General features: G+C 39.3%; 1 protein-coding gene across 2 annotated transcripts in view; it reads right to left on the bottom strand.

Moving 5' to 3' along the window:
* ATXN10 (ataxin 10) overlaps positions 1–17,738 on the bottom strand; it is a 76,470-nt gene that overhangs the window by 33,759 nt on the left and 24,973 nt on the right. For both annotated transcript variants that reach the window (XM_066549930.1, XM_066549931.1), the window contains exons 6-7: positions 8,823–8,903; positions 3,625–3,790 (exon numbers count right to left, since the gene is read on the bottom strand). In XM_066549930.1, coding sequence (XP_066406027.1) covers positions 3,625–3,790; positions 8,823–8,903 — 247 coding nt within the window. The remainder of the gene's footprint in view (positions 1–3,624; positions 3,791–8,822; positions 8,904–17,738) is intronic.

Here is a 17,738-nt window from a genome sequence, read left to right as displayed (position 1 = left end):
AATGTAAACAGGGGACAGGAACTCTCAGCTCCTCAGGTTCTGTGCAGGTCTTCCATACTGCCAAGAATAAATTTATATAAAATTAGGGCAACTTTCTAAAATAACAATAACATATTAGATTGCAATAATTTCTCTTCTACAGTTAGTGTTATATCTGCCTGAAAAATCATGGGGGAACCAAAACAGAGCCATAAGGGATAAAATTTTAACAAAAACACAGTAGCTTCCAAAAGCAGAAATACAGAAAATTACTAGCTGAGAAAATTATTTCTGTATAAATGTTTTCTTTGAGTTTATTCAGTCTGAGTGTTCCACTTTAAAGACACAAACACCGCCTGCAAGACACCAATTTGTTATCCGCAGGAATTCTGTAAAGTTCTGTGGTCAAACAAACTTTGGCTGTGAGAATTTACATTATTCTTGGGTAAATAGGATTGTGATCAGAGATGCAGCATTTTGGTTAGGGATGAGACACAATTTCATTTGCATATTATTTATTCAGCCACAGAACTATTTTTTCTCACAGAATATGTTGGTCCTGCCTCTAATGACAATCCAGCACTTACAGAAAATACCTTAGGAGCACATGACAGAATCTGGAACACCACATATTGCTCAAAAGCCAGGCTGTGACTGCAAGATGATCCCACTCCAGGAGTGTTACATAAACTGCAAGTAGCCATGAAAAGGCTCAGACATTGGTCACAGTAACTATTACTGCCTTGTCTGGTCCAGGAAAAAAAAAGGTTTATTTACCCATAGTGTGGTATTTTGGATCCATTTAATGTTATGCAAATCATCAACAATAGTGTTCAGGAATTAAGTAGTACAATTATATTCATTTGTTGCTCCTTGAAAACACCAAATTGCTATAGGGCCCAGGTACTAAAGCTGTATTTTCATTTTTTGACCCGTACAGGTGTAGGAAAGTGCAAGTCTTGCCCTAAATTATTCAATAAACTGCTTTCATCAGCACAAAGGCAGATAATCAGCCATTATCCTGTTACAAAGTAGTAATACCCCAACTGCACTTCAGAGACAGTAACCAGTTTTTTTACAATTTTTAAAAGGAACAGATTATTTAAAAACCATAAAAGAATTCCTGAATTTTCATGTATATTTGAAACTTGCTAAGCTAAAAAAAAAAGTTCCTTCCCTGCTGCTGACTTTCCAAATTGGGGTTTTTTTGCCCTCCACCTGTACAAAAGAAAGGCAGTAAAGGAAAATACCTCCTTTTGAATTTCAAAACCCAAAATAGTTTGAACTCTGACAGACATCTTGCTATGGATATAATCTGAAAAGTAAATAAGGAAATAACTGAAGACTTTTTAAAATAAACATATTTAGAGAAAGATGTTCCTTATAAAGAGATGAACTAAGTCCAGGGAAGGGTTTTATTTTGCAAGTATGCAAAAGAATTTTGCAATTGCAAGTATGGCTGAAAGTTAGTGCAAGCAAACTGATGCTGAAGTCAGGCTTTGAATGGAAAAGCTATTTTAAACATTGGTTTAAGCACTGCAAAAGCATATGATTAGCTTCTCATGGGTTTAGGATGCAAGCTACAAGACCTGATGTTCCTTAAGAAAACAAAGCAGTGTCTACACTTAACAAGTTAAACAGTAGATGGGACACCCAGACAACATTCTGGGAGTCAGGCCAGTCCAAGGACTGTTCCCAAAAGTTTTTAAATGTGGCCTCAGAGTTCTGGAGTCTAAGGTAGCTTACTACTGCAGACATGGCCTGAGCAAGGCACTTGCTTGTGGGCCACAGAGAAGGCCAGGCAAAGCCAAGCTGAATATCACAGATGTTGCCTAAAGCATTTTTAATGACAGACTCTACATGCACAACCACATTTTTTGCAGTTAAATACAACTGCTACAAAAAAACCCTAAAAATACTTCTACAAATGAGGAGAAATTGGTGCAATTCTTTATAATTTCTTGTAAGAAAAGAGTTTTATGAATTTAGACTGGCATTTCTCTTTTCCCATGGCAATAATATGTTGTGAACAAGTGTGTACCCAAATATGCATGCACATATATTGTCCTCCATTTATTCCTCCTCCATTTATTTATCTATTAGGACTTATATTTTATGTTAATTCAATGAGCCCCATTTTCCCACCAAAAAGTGATTCTCAACTTATACCTCTTGTTTACGTGAGAGAAGAATAAGAAGTCAGTGTCAAGCAGGGTAAGTTATGCAGTAATATTCACAATACTGCTGTCCCAGCACCTTCTGGTTGGACAGAGACCTCCTTCTGGTGTGCAAACAAATAAGTTTTTTTCCATGACTGAAACCACAGAAAGTTGTTTGGAAAGTAACCACAAAGGATAAAAAAACAAAAAAAAAGGAAGGCAGGGAAAAAAAAAAGTAAAGATGGAATTGTCTCAATGTATGTCCTCTCACTGCCAAGTTAGTACCTTTTCCAGAAGTAGTCAATTAAGTTATCTGACATAACTTAGACTAAACAGCTGGGGCAGTGGGGAAGGCTGTGTTTCTTGGACAGATAAGAAGAGATTGTGTGCTTGCTGGTTGGTGTTTGGTTTTTTTAACACATCCAAATACCACCTCCCCATAAAGTGATTTATGGTATTTCTTCACAACACACCTCAAACCTACTTTTAAAATTCTTGTGCCTATTTAAACAAAAAAAAAAATCCAAGCAAGTCCAACACTTTTTAAGATTATCATATAAAGGCATTTAAGATAAATGTTTTTTTACTTTGATAGTAAATTACTTATGACACTTCTTCTCTAGAGTTTCTAGAAGTGAAACTATTGCATATTGGTTTTGTATTAACAATAAAATTATTCTGACTCCATGTATATTACTGCTTCCCATCCATTAACAGAATAAATACCTTTGGTTTGGTTCATATTTGAATCATAAGGTCATCACAGAATCACAAAATATTCTGAACTGAAAGGTAGCCACAAGGATCATCAAGTCCAACTCTTAGGTGAATGGTCAAACCCAAACCTTGGTGTTATCAGCACCATGCTCTGACCAGCTGAGCTCATCTCAGTCATGATCTGAGTTGGGAGGGACCTTAAAGCCCATCCAGTTCCACTCCCTGCCATGGGCTGGGACACCTTCCACTATCCCAGGCTGCTCCAAGCCCTGTCCAGCCTGGCCTTGGGCACTTCCAGGGATCCAGGGGCAGCCACAGCTTCTCTGGGCACCCTGTGCCAGGGCCTCACCACCCTCACAGGGAACAATTTCTTCCTAACATCTAACTCTCCATCAGTGTGAAGCCATTCCCCCTTGTCCTGTCACCACACTTCTAAATTTGAATTAATCACAATTGACAACGCAAATAAATTATACAAGTGATCCTTGGTAAGATAATAAAATATCCAAATATGTGACAACTTGAACATTTTTTAGATTTTGAAATATTTAACAATGGGGTAGACTTATTTTTATGTACCATATCCTCTGCCATCCTCAAATTAAAAGCAAAAGCTGGCTGCTGTCCTACAGACTCTACTGTGTGCTCTGCCACTGCTTTCCCAAGGTAAACTGGAAAAGATACTGTTATGTCTGTGTCCCCCTGGGCAACAGTGGAAATGAGGATTTATCACATCAAATTCTAGTACTGAAATGGTTATCAGTCATACCTCATCTTCTGCAGCTGCTGCAGCAGTTAACTTGAGCACAGCTCCACATTTCTCCTGGAAACAGTCTGCAAGGAAGCCAGCATGTCTCACAAAGACATTCATTTCTTCACTGCTAACTGAGTTCTTGTCACTTACTTTCACCATCATCAGCTCTAACAAAGTAACTCTGGAGACAGAAAACAATTTTTTAGTCAGATTCATTGAGCCACATACCACTATCAGTAGAATAAGCATTAAAATGATAAATAAATAGTTAAAAAGATAAAAATAGTAACAGAGAGGATTTTTAAAAATTAACAAGCCTCATGAATACTGGCATCAATTTCTGTCTGCGGGGGTTTTTTTCTGTACAGAATTAATTTAATTCATCATTAAGTTAATACAACCTGGCCAGACAGTCAATATTTTTCTCAGGTCTATTTCAATTTATATTTTCTTATGTCCTAACAAAACATTACTGAGATTGCATATTCCCTACATCTAAAATTTCCAGCAAACCAGCTCTTACAAGCTGTTAAGCACAGCAAAATAAGCACAGACTATTTGACAGCTTCTGTTTGAAAAATACAGGTTTTCACAGCCCTTGCCTTGCTCATAGTCCTCCACTAACTCTCCCCCACAATCCCAAACCAATTCTGAGACCAAACAGGGAAAATAAAAATTGATATGCACACTCTGTTCTTTACAGTCATTTTATAATTGTTACTAGATGGACTGAGAAAATCCAAGTTAATCACTCATGTACCACTCAGAGATATTCAATGCATGAAGCTGGCAAGTAACGAGAAACAAAATGAAGCTGCTGAACGAAATCTATTTGGGTTGGGCTTTTTAACAGCTTTAATGTTATTTTATTTCCAATGTCCTTTCAATGTTGTCAGGGCAAGCAAGAAGCATTTTGTGGAAGTAGGACTTGGATATGGCAGAGGCCCTCCCACAGGTCCCTGCCCCAGTCCAGCACACAGGGACTGGTGAAGTCTCACTGCCATTCCCTCAAACTCTAAGAACACTCTTTACTAAATTAATTCAAAAGCCAGCTCAGGATTTTCTTCCAGTGAAATATTTGAAATTCAGATGGAACAAATGACATTCAAACATGTGGAATAGCTCAAATGCTTTTTCTTTTAAATTTACCAAGCAGGTTGTCAGAAGAGGAAGAGAAATGTCTTTTTCTGTGGAAAAGCTCAGTCACTGCTTTATTAACCTCCAAGAACCCACCTCTATTAATCACAAAACAGCTACTTAGTCCTTGCTAAACTCAATCCTCCGTGTCATTAATACAGCTGCATTAAAATATTATCTGAAGGAGGACAAAAAGCTTTTTCAACACAGCAGCACAGAAGTGCTGCCTGCACCCTTGGCAAAGGGCAGACTTCAGGCAGGAGGCTGGAGCAGCCTCTCAGGGGCTCTGCTCACTGTCTGTTTGTCCTGCAGGTTACAGCCAGGTAACCCTGGCAATCTCCAAACAACCAGAGTCCAGCTCCCCAACACTCCCACTGACCAAAGGCTTTCCCATTTGGCCTCCCATACAAAACCCAACTCCACACATCTGTCATTTGCCCCCAACACAGGGCTAGAGTTGACATGTCAGCTTGACTTGATGAACAAAGGAATTATTCCAGTATTTCAGTGGGTTGACCCTGGCCAGATGCCAGGCACCTACCAAAGCCACCCTCTCACTTTCCTTCCCTCTCCTACCCCCATTAGCTGGACAGGAGAGAAAAAACTTCACAAAGGGTTCATGGGTTTAGGTAAGGGCCATGAGAGATCACTCATCAAATACTGTCATGGGAAAAACAGGCTCAAAATTAGAGATATAACTTAAAATTATTATTAACAAAACCAGAGCAGAATAATAAGATGTAAAATAAAACCTTAAATACACCTTCCTCCCACCCCCTCCTTCCCAGCTCCATCTCCTACCCCAGTGGTGAAGGGAGACAGGCAATGGAGGTTATGCTGAGTTCATCACCCACTGTTTCTCCTGCTACTCAGGAGAAGGAGTCATTCCCCTGCTGCACCCACAGGGTCCCTCCCACAGGAGACAGCTCTCCATGAACTTCTCCAGCATGAGTCCCTCTCACAGGCAACAGATCCCAGTGAACTGCTGCAGTGTGAGTCCATCCCCGGGCAACATTCCCCATCAAACTGCAATTACAACTGTGCAAAAACTTCTTTTTTCCTTTCTTCTTAAATATATTATCACAGAAGCTTTGCCACCACCTCTAATTGTCCCAGCCTTGTCCTGTCAATCTTTGGAGCTGCCAGGGATTGGCTCTGCTAGACATGGAGGAAGCTTCCAGCAGCTTCTCACAGAAGCCACCTCTGTAATCCCCCTGCTACCAAAACCAGGCCATGCAAACCCAATACAAATGCTACCTTCTGCTTGACAGGATTCTAGTCAGCACTTCTTGCACCAATAATGCAAATAATAAATGTTTAAAACTGACAAACAATCCTTTTGTAAACAAGTTGGAGAGTCACCACACTTCCATAAACCCAAATTAATAGATTAAATGGTGAATAGGGAAATTTTTTGCACTACTTTTCCCCTTGCAATATGAATAGATGCCTTTTTCAACAACTGCAGTCCTCCTTTAAAACAAACACCTGGATGTAATTTCTTTTGAAGTTTCTTGGTCTCTTTAGGCATTCAAGTCAAATCATTTTTCTGAGTTTTCTTCCAGGCACAGTCATTCAGGACATGCCCCTCTTGCCCTGAATTTCAAGTAAGTCTTGCCATTCAGCCAGTAGTTTCTTGAGAGTGCAGTGCTTTGTTCTGGTGCAAGTTCAATTACATTACTTTTTTCTATTGTTTCTCTCAGTTTTCTTTCAAGATTCACCCCTAACTTTTTGAAGTTAGTTCTCCCAGACAATGCAATTTGCCCATTTCTTTTAAATGATCTCACAACTGTTCAGGCACTCAAACGACAGCATCTCCTCCTACTTGTTTGCCTGCAGCTAAATACAACAAATATGACAACTGCCAGTACCAGCTGAATTTTTGCAATACTCAGTTCAGTATCTCAAATCTAATTCTGTGTATTATATTTACTATTATACTTCTGTTTGGAAATAATCATGGCATGTCATCTTCCTCTTCTTTCGGCACTACTGAGGGAGAACTTTTGTGATTCTCTTGCAGTTTTTTTTTCCCCCTAGCCAAATTTAAACCAGTTCTTCCTGAAGCTGACAAAACTGGCATAAACTTAGAACAGCCACTATAAGGTATCTGCAGTCATCAGTAAAACAAACTTCTGTTTCCTGCAGCTTGCAAATAAACAACAGAATTCAAATGCAATTTAAATCTGGAAGCTCATTACTACACAATAAAATGCTGCCTCACTAAGCCTAAAACTAGCAGTGTAAAATTCTATTGGTTTTCTTAGGATCACACAATGTTTGCATCAAATATACTTTGTTTATAACCTCTTAGCAAGGGCCAGACACTTGGGACAGTCTCCCTCTGTGACTGAGGCTTCTCCTTCCTGAAAACTTTCACTTCTTTCATCTTCAAATGATACTTGCAAGCGTCACATTAAATGAAAACTGGTAAATTTGTGAGCAACTGTAGATCACTGCTACCTTCAGCTACTCTAGGGCTGTGAGCATTGCCAGGAACAAAACCATTCCAAGCACTGACAAAGGCAGCCCTGTAGCTGAGCATTTGCAAGTGGTGCTGCTGCTTACAGGAGCTGAGTGTCCATTTCCTGGCAGGCAATTCCATCAATGGCTGCATCCTTCACTCTGGACACTTCACCTAAAAACTAAAATCAACAACACTAAAATCAAGGTTAGAGACGCAAGTACTTGAGCATCTTAAAAACACATGAAGCTGTTCAGCTGCACTTTTTCATGCTGCTAATTAAAAAAAAAAAACCCTTCTTGGAAGGGACAACAACAGATGTGCTCATTTTTGAAGATTTTATAATTAAGACAAGAAAGGCATGAACTTAGTGTGTCCATGCTCAAGGCTAACTTGGATGAATGCAAACGAGGCTTTTTCTAAATACTTCTGCCAAATACCTGCACAGACATGCAGGAAAATCTCAAATCTGGCAAAGAATTCAAGAATCTACACTCTTTTACCTCAATAGCCATATCCTTCTACAGTAATCCCTTCCAGAGAACTAGCAGGCATTGTCACAACACCATGCACTTCTCCAGGCCAGAATACCACTAAAAACCTGATCACATTAACACAGGATTTATTTACCATTCCCATCTCTATAGAGTAATGGTATTTTATTTACAGTTCACACCTATTGCATATTCTTTCTTTGTCTGACATCCTTTCTGTTTTCTTATAATCTCCAATCAGTACCTGAACCCTGACCCGTGGTAACACTGGAAGCAACACAAAACACAGAAAAAACCACAAAGGCACTGTTTCATTTAGTGCTTTGTCTTTCACCTGCAAAAACTAGAGAGGAACTTGCAGCTTCCCTGGGTGGATGCAGAACAATGTAGGCACAGTAAACACATAAATGAGACCACAAAATTTTCAAGCAGTTGGAGGAGCTGCAGAATTCTAGCAGTGTTTCCCAAATTTGATTGTCTTAATAAAGTATCTTTCCTACTCTTCCTCAATTCTCTATTAAAGCAATGAGCATTTTCCCATTATAGCAGAGGCCATTTCCCATCAATTCAGCACACATTTACTCAAACACTTGAAGGAAGCTATCAATACTTTTCCAGTGAAGGTTTGTTGAAGCTTTTCAACACTTGAAACATTAAAGACTAAGTAATCACAGGCATCTGCTCATCTATTGTTATGTAGGTTCTGCTAACCAGCATGAGACACACTTCCATCTTTCTTAAAGGCTTCCTCTTAATTTCTGGACACAACAACAGAAGCATGAAGAGCTCTGGACATTTCTAATCGAGCTGTAAAACTCTGCAGGGTGTGGTGCTCTTATGAAATCAAGACCCAGGCATGAAATCCTGTCCTTTTTTGTGTGTGAAGTATTTCTTTACAGAGTAATGGCGCCAACCTGGATTCTGCAACCCTACATAAATCACTGCCAGTTGTGGCTAAGCTGTAATGTTAACCAACCAATTTAAAACCATTACTAACATAGAAACATGTATTTAGATATTTTGTGCCAACTATGAAACCACACAGTTTTTCAATCATGTGAACAGGATACTCTATATGGAATGCTAAATACTAAAAGCCACACTGGTTTTGGGGTTACCTTTCTTGATTGCTCAGTTTGGCATAGAGGGCTTTTACCAGCTCTGGACATTTCAGCAAATGTTCTGTAACAATCAGGAACCTAAGGGAAAAGAAAAAAAAAGTCTTATTAGAGCTATAAAAGCAGTATCCACATTTACTTCAAATGGTGCTGGTTAGCTTTACTTGCAGATTAATGTGTGTTGTGCTTTTAGTCCTACTCACTAATAGATACAAATTGGCACAAAATAATTGCATGTTGTCCTGCAGTTTTTCCCTTAACATAGCAATGCCCATTTCTCATCAGTTCAGCACACTTTTACTCACATGCTTGAAGGAAAGCTGGCTGGAGTCTTAGGCCTGTTATATACACCACAATTCAAACAATGAAACACTCATCCAATGGTTTATACAAAAAGACAAAATTTAAGCTTGAAAATTATTATTCTATTCATCACAAACTGTCTGTAAGCCAAAAAAGTAAAAAAAATGCCCAAATAATATATTGATTTTTCTTAAAAAAAGGCCATCTAACAAAGCATCAAAGCAAATGGGAATTTCTTTGTCAGATGCAAGGCAACAAAGCACTTTTCTGAACTTCAAAAACATATCCCCTCCTTGTGTAATAGAGACCTAAGCTGAAAACCAATTCCAAGTCCTTGCTTTACAAGGCAGGTAGGTATAGAATCATAGAATCTCATATTCTGGAAGGAACCCACAATGACGATCAATTTCAGCTCCTGGCCCTGCACAAGACACCCCCAACTTTAACACAAGGATCTTGCCAGTCAAAATCCAGTGAAGTATATTCTGTAATAAATTATCACCACCTTCCCTTTCTCACACCATATTTGGGTTTTCTGTCTGGAATACAAAAAGTCCAACAAATGACTAAAGTTGACAAACCGGCCACTGGTTCCCTCTTTCTCTTCACCAAAATGTTGCAAGGGATCTATGGTATCAACCTTCCTCAAAAAAAAAAAAAGTCTATTTAAAAAACAATCTATGCAAAACTGGCAATAGCTCATTCTTTCTTCTTAATACTTTCTCTGGAAAATATGGTCAGCCTTGGCCTTGTGCTAATGCGAGTATTTTCACTGTTTGCTCTCCCAAGCACCATCTACAGCAGTCCACAGCAGGTGACACTCATTTAATTTCAACCCAGACTCATAATCCCAGTTATGGGGAAAAAATCAAAGTAGGTAAAAAATCAAAGTAGGTAAAAGTATTTAGCTCTTCAAGTCGCATCCCCAAGAGCACTAGCAGTGATATTTATGGTGCATAGGTACACTCAAACAAGATGATGCATTTTTAAAGTAGCTTGTCTAGGAATTACAAGTCTCAGAGCATCCTTTGAGCTGATGAAGTCACAGAAAAAGAACAGCTAAAATAATATTAAAATCAAGTGATTTCAGTACTCCCTCCACCTCCTCCCTAGTTTTCTCCTTGCTGACAGCCTTTATTTTGCATAGCCATAATCTATTACATAGTCAATAAAATCACAACGAAGTCTTCCAGCTGCAACAAAGTATGTTTTGCACAAATACTCAATGCCAACTGGGCAAATAGGAGACTAAGAGGTCCAAAAGATTAATAGCTATTATATTTCTAATGCTAACTGTGGACTTAAAACAGCATCTGATTCAGTTACTGAAAATTTGACATTTTTAAGAGGGGGAGGAAGAAAAACTATTTTCTACTGCACTTCTTTTTACTGATATTTGCACATTAATTCATAAAAAAAATATGCAGAGGTGTAAGGAATCAACAATTTAAAACTGGCACGCTGAGGAGTGTAGCATTGATCCAAGAGCTTTTCAATACAAATTTCAAAAAACACGGAGACTCAAAGTCAGCAGCATCAATGTATCCAGCTGAGCTGTGCAGACTCAGCTGTAACATCCAAGTGGAGCCATCAGCAGGGCACTCAAGGGCAACTCTTCCACAGCTCCTGAACTAACATCTCACAGCCATCCACAGTTAAACCTTCAGAATCGTCACAACCAACTTCATTCTCCATGGATTTAAGCAGAGCCACAAACTTTTGTGTGGAGCTGCGGAAGAAAATAGCACAGATCAGTGCTGTGCAGAACACAGAACTTGGCCTAAGAATGTACAATTTTCAGCTGACAAGGCAGTAGAGTAAAAAGTGCATCTGAGGAGATAGCCTGAAGCCCAATTTTTCTATTTTGCTATTGGGGCTATTTAATTTAAAGCTTAATTTTCACGTTTAAGACAACATTGGGGAAACCTTCTTGCCTACTTGTCTTATGATTAAAAAGTGATCAATAATTATCACAGAAAAAGATCTTCTGCTCCTAGGTTCATGTTCCTGATCACTACTGTGAAGTGGAAAGCCCATAGTTCAGCTGTTCCTTGGGTCAGTGCTCCTGCATTTCCTCACATGCATTTTGCATATTCTGTGGGCTAGACCTCTACTGCTTGAGGAGCTTGGAATATTTTAAGACTAAAATTTCTGATTCTTACACCTTCTGGTTTCATGATGTGATGTAACACCTCAGAAAACAAAAAGCTGTGGCTGCCCCATCCCTGGAAGCATCCAAGGCCAGGCTGGACAGGGCTTGGAGCAACCTGGGATAGTGGAAGGTGTCCCTGCCCATGGCAGGAGTGGAAGGAGATGAGCTTTAAGTCCATTCCAACCCAAACCAGTGTGTGATTCTATGAAATATCTGCTTCTGTATTTAAGTGTCCCTTTTACCTTATCCACTTTCTGCACTATGGAATCTTGAAGAACAGAGCATGAGCATCATCACCAAGAGATAACAGAAGAACAGTGGAGTAAAGCACTTCCAACTCCTTCACCATGCCTAGCAATTTTGGAGGTAACTAAGCAAGGATGCAGCAAATTCAATGTACTATCTTTAGTCCTCTCAGCACTCCTGTTTTTCATTTGTGGCACGAGAAAAGAAGAGGAAAAGAAAGATCATCCACAATTCTGAAATATAAAAAGATATTCAGTTTTGGGTTACTGACTGAACATGGCATTTCAAATGCACACAGAAGGCTTTGGTAGGAGATTTAAACTCTCTTTGGGGGCCAACAGCAGAACCACTGGAATAAACTGAAGATCACTGTAATTTAGTGAAGGAAATCATGAAAATTAAAGCTGTTATGCAAGCGTAACACAGTAAGAAATGAATAGTGTTAAATATGCCAATCTTCTTGACTCTTTAAAAACTGTTTGGCTAAAATCCTAAAAAAATCAAGTGCTTCCATAGTAGACAAATACAGGAGGAGATGTTCAAAGACTTTACAAGAGCACAAGGGCTGTATTGTACCAAACTGCAGTTCTGAAGCAGCCAAGACAAAGTGGTATGAGCTACATTTGCACTCAGTATATTCCAGATGGCCACTAAGCTTGCTCCAATCAATGCTGGGTGTAAGCAATCAACTTTATCATCAAATGTCATGCTCCATATTAAGTTGATTTTATCCCATTAGCAAATTTAGGGAACAATTTCCTCAGTCTCAGGAAAAGAGGAAGACAACCCCACATGTTTTCCAAGTACAAAGAACAAGACATGGCAATTCTCTACTTGATCAGCAAACTTCTTTTTCAATCTCAAAGCCAAAAGCATTTTTCATCACCCTACAATAATGACACTCTATCCAAAATATTTAGTAAGAACTAAATAGCTATCTTTTTACTGTAATTTAACAAACAAATGTAATAAATCATCCACATTTTGAAGAAAAGTAAAGAAGAAAGTTCAGCTATTTTCAGCCAACCTTCAAACTCTCATCACCAGCCTTTTTAGATGCTAAAAAAGCAATAGGCCTCATGAGGAATTATTTGGAATCAGAGCACATTTCAGAAGAAGCATATTTCATCCTTGCACAAGAACAGAACACTACCAAAACCATTTAAATAAACAATTACAAGCATAAAGCTATTCCATAACAAATGGAACGTGTGCTGCCATAAAATCCCTAGAAAAGAAGTAATTCACCCCATTCCCACACCAGCACTCCTTGCTCAGAAGGAGAATAAGGAAACACATTTTCATATGGAAGGCTTGCTCCTATCAAACATCACAATGCTCCTCTCCTGTGCTGAACCAAGCACAACAGTGAACATCCTCCCATCTTCCAAAGGCATTCCCCAATGAAAGCATCCTCCCTACTGACCATGATAGCTCCCACCAAGTAAACTCCATGGTCTAGAAGACTAAATTCAAATAATGTGCAGTATTCCTCTGATTCAAAGGACACTCCCACTATTGGAGTTTGGAATTTGACAGCTACATCTGAAAGGCACTAAACAGAGATTACATCTAATTTATATGTAAAATTGAAATAATTTTTTTCTGAAGAGCTACCAAGAAATAAATGGAAGATGATTAGCAATGGCTAATAGTACTTCCTGCTCCCCCCTCTCCACAATATTCACAAGAAAAAAGAGGTGACAAGATAATTAAATGTATGAGGCTGAGCTTTGAAAGATTGAGGAAATCTGTGCCAATTCACTGCTACTGCAAATAGAAAGTAGAAGTTACTCAGATCTCTAAAATTAAGGAAACTTTTCCAAGGGTCAGTACTATTTAAAACCACAGCTGAACTTGGAACCTGCAATGTAACTTCAACTTTCCTGGAATTAAAAAATAATTATTTTCTGGAGAACAGAAGAAAGGGGTAGAGGACATTCTAAACTGTCCAACAGAAGAAACTGAGTTGCCAGCCCAACTGAAAAATAAAGTTAGTTCACCTCACACACACAACCCCCACACCTCAATTAAGCAAAAAGAGCAGCACGGAAGAGTTCTATCCTTGCCTTTAAATCTTGCCCATAGTTGAGAGTCCTTGCCACAGGAGTACCAGTTTCTGTCCACACATATTTCCATAAGCCAGGACAAAAAACTCAAAGGCAAAAAACTGGGGAGGGGTAGCCCCACAGCCTAATCTTTACAGTAATCATTGAGCTGTGGTTTCAGAAAGAGAAAGTGGATGTTCAGCAAAACTTACTTCAATGCCAAACAGCTGACCACACTCCTAATATCATTTTTCTGAAAGCCAAAAAGCACATTATGCCTCTTCTTTTAAAATGGAGGATTTTCCTACTTTGCTCTTCAGGAATCAAAAATACAACCTGTTTTTCCTATCCATATTGGCTGAACTGCCCTATGCACACACTTGGAAAAACTGATGACACAAGCTATACTCTCATCTCTAATGGAGCCACCAAGGTATTTCTAAAATAAACAGCATTTAGAACACACATTGATCTTGGTTAGGATAAATTACAATGTATTTTTTTTACTACTTTTTCCTAATTATTTTTAAAAGACATATTTTTCCAGGTTCACATTCTAAAATAGATCTCACGTGGCATTCTCTGTTGGTTTCTTTCCTAAATACTGTACCTTCTACACTCTGTGACATAGTTTGCTACTGATTAACACAAACCCAAGAGGGAGTGAGTGTGGATCTATGTGGAAACACAGAGAAACAACTTTTGTAAGGATCCACAATATTCCAGAGCCAAAGGCTGTCTGCATGTGTTTAGGAGAAGCTATTACTGAAAAAAAATAAGACACAGCATTTCTTTGGAACTGCATAGGAGTTTGTAACAGAGGGCTCTTCAGGTCCTGGAAGTACTCACACAGAAACAGAGTAGAAAATACATATCAGTTATTAAACAGTTATAGTCAGTTATATTCCAGCTTTCTTTCCTAAAGGATGGACACATCCAGTTTCCTGATAGCATCCTTTGGTAGGAAGTGGCTGTTGAAAGCAAGCAGCACCAGAAAAGGAATCAGCTGATAGAGGAGGTTTGCTTATGTGTTTAAGATATTTAAACATTAACACTTTAAACTGTTGGAGCAAGTCCAGAGGAGGCCACAAAGTTGATAAAGGGACTGAAGCACTTCCCTTACGGAGACAAGATGACAGAGCTGGGGTTGTTCGGCCTGGACAAGAGAAGGTTGCATGGAGACCTCACAGAACTTTCCAGCATCTGAAAGGGTTACAGGGAAGCTGGAGAGGGACTTTTCAACAGGAACTGTAGTGATAAGACAAGGGGGAATGAATACAAATTGACAGAGAGTAGGTTTAGATTAGACATAGGGAAGAAATTCCTCCTATGAGGGTGATGAGGCCCTGGCACAGGGTGCCCAGAGAAGCTGTGGCTGCCCCTGGATCCCTGGAAGTGCCCAAGGCCAGGCTGGACAGAGCTTGGAGCAACCTGGGATAGGGGAAGGTGTCCCTGCCCATGGCATTGATACCAAAATTGGCCTGACAGAAACTTTCTAACACAGTTTGAGTCCCAGAAAGGAGGAATTCTTTATGGCAGCACTGGGGACCTAGGGGGATCCTTCTTTCAGCTGAGTGCCCCAAGCATTAGATGAACAGAACTTTTATCACACACTCTGATTACATATTCATGAGCTGTTTCCACTTCCTTGACTTTATTTGACACAGTCACACCCCTTACTGGAAGCCCTCATGGACTTGGTTCTCTGGAGTCTGTCTTCAATATCCAGTATCCTTTTTAGGTGGCTGCTCCTTGACCCCCACTTCTGATTAAGAGCAATATCATTGTTTTGCATTAACTTTGTCAGCCTTGCAGAGCTGAGCTGGCATCCTGCTTGCATTCTGCATGAATTCTGTTTTGTCTGCTTCTCCAAGGCTACATTGGCTCTTATTTGATCAGAGTAAAACGTTGTTCTGTTCTACTATCCTTATCAAGTGAATAAAATGTTGTTCAGTTCTACTTGTCCTTATCAGCAGGAAGCTGGAACTAGATGAACTTTAAGGCCCCTTCCAACCCAAACCATTCTACAATTCTTTATATTCACCTCATTATATCAACAGTTCAGAATTAAATTTGTGTATCATCAGAGGTACTTCAGAAAGATGGAAGATACGCAGAAAATAAATTACTGTCACACAAGGGCTTGAAAACCATGCTCATCTAGTTGAATAGAAATATAAGAGGGAAGGGAGGGATGGAAGAAGCAGACCCAAAAAGATGCAGAAAAATCAGTAAGAGTTTAGGAGACAGCAGCTCACTTTGAGAAGAACAGCATGTTTTCTACAAGACAACTGCACAGCAAAGAACAATGGAGGAGATAGGATCAGTTAATTAGGGTATGCCAGAAATCAGATCCAAGAAAGGAAGCAAACTTGTTTCTGCAGAGTTAGTATCTTTGCAAAGACTTACTCTTTGAAATGCATTCTGTAACATCACACACATTGTAACTTTCCAACGTAGCAAGCTCTGGGCACTCTCCACAAGCCCAGCTACAAAGGGGGTATGAGCCAATCAGACAAGTATTTTTAAGAACCTCAGAACTTATACACCATCTCAGAATTTAAATACCATCTGCTTCCTCAGACCATTGCTCTTGAGAGTCAGACCAGCAGCAGCAACCTCAGATGAGCTCCCAGCATTCAGGATTACAGGACTGCTAGCCTGACACAAGCTCAGGAGCTGTACTGAATAGAAGTTTAGTGGCAATGTAAAAATACATTGTCTAATATATGTTAATTAATATTATTTTAATATGCCATTCAGCATCTAACATTAAAAATGGCAAAGACAGCAATATGTAAATAATCCTGGAGCTGTTGAGAAGATCAAGCTTCGAAAAGAGAAGGATCCATCAGTTCTTTAATCATTAGAATATTTATTAAATGTGTGTATTACATTCTCCAGCTTCACAGATCTCAGAGATAGAAGCATTTCTGAGGCTGACAAGTAACCACAAGCTTAATGAAATAAGCCTTCAGACCATCTGATCCGGAGAAACATGATCACAGAAGAACTGAACACAAAATTTGACCAGGGCATTCCTTAGAAAACTGTCTCCTCCTTTATTAACTATTTCTTAGCTCACAGCACACCACAAAAATACTTAACAGAATGTGTATCAGTCAAGAAACACACTTAGATGTGCATCACAGCACTGCTACCACTCATTCTTTCGAGTTCTAAGGCAACTTTTTGTTATGTTGTCAATGTACAAAGATTTTAAAACTGCATCAGTGCTTAGTCTAGAAATTCCACTATGCTGATCTGCAAAACAGCTCTTCTCTGCTTCAGAAACTGCTTAGGAATAGAATGACTTGGCTTTCCATCACTGATTAGAATCAGAAGTTGTTGAACTGAGATCTTATTTCCCATGACCCACCCCTCTCAGGAAGTAGAGCCAACATCTCAGATATTCCCTCTTTCTTGACCCGAAATCTTAGCCTTCTACCAAATGTCTTGTGACTCAAGAAGTAGGCAAAAGTGACAGGAAAATTCCAGAAAGCTACATCCAACCTTTAGAGACCCTTCCTCTGCTGTCTCTAACTGGAGAGGAGTTTATGGCAGAGAGAGGAAGAAGAGCAAAAGCTCTGCTACCAATTGCTGCCTCTAAAAAAGAAGCTCTGAGGAGCTGCTCAGAACAATCTCAGATTTCCTTGGATATAAAGTTGCTGTGGAAGAGGCAAAAGGCATCACACTCGGAAGGAGGTTCCTCCTGAACTTTTCCTAAGGACTTTTCCAACTTGAAGATGGGAAACTGGACTCTAAACATGAATACAGGATTATTAACAGAGAAAGAACTGCCAGCTCATCAAACTAAAGACCTGAAAGGTGTGCCTGCATTCCTGTGATGGGTGAGGAACAGAGAACCCAAGTGTGCTGGCTGAGTGGAGTAGTGAGCACTCCATGGAAGAGACTACATTTCAGCCAATGGCCTTAAATCCAAATATTTATCCTGGATATTCTCTCTCTGTCCTAACAATTCACAACAGCAACTGCAAAAATAGTTTGAGCATCATAGTTGTTTACTTGTGGAATGCATTAGGTACTGTCTCAGACAGTACCCAAACATTAATTTCATACATTTCAGTGCACAATAAAAGGGAATAAAATAATGAATAGAGGTTCTGCCTATGATGAAAACTTACCTACTTATTCAAATAAAGAGTT

The sequence above is a fragment of the Molothrus aeneus genome, chromosome 5, assembly GCF_037042795.1.
Source record: "Molothrus aeneus isolate 106 chromosome 5, BPBGC_Maene_1.0, whole genome shotgun sequence".
In the NCBI taxonomy this organism is placed as follows: Eukaryota; Metazoa; Chordata; class Aves; order Passeriformes; family Icteridae; genus Molothrus; species Molothrus aeneus.
Note: the sequence above shows the minus strand (reverse complement) of the source record. Positions and strands in the feature narration are given on the sequence as shown.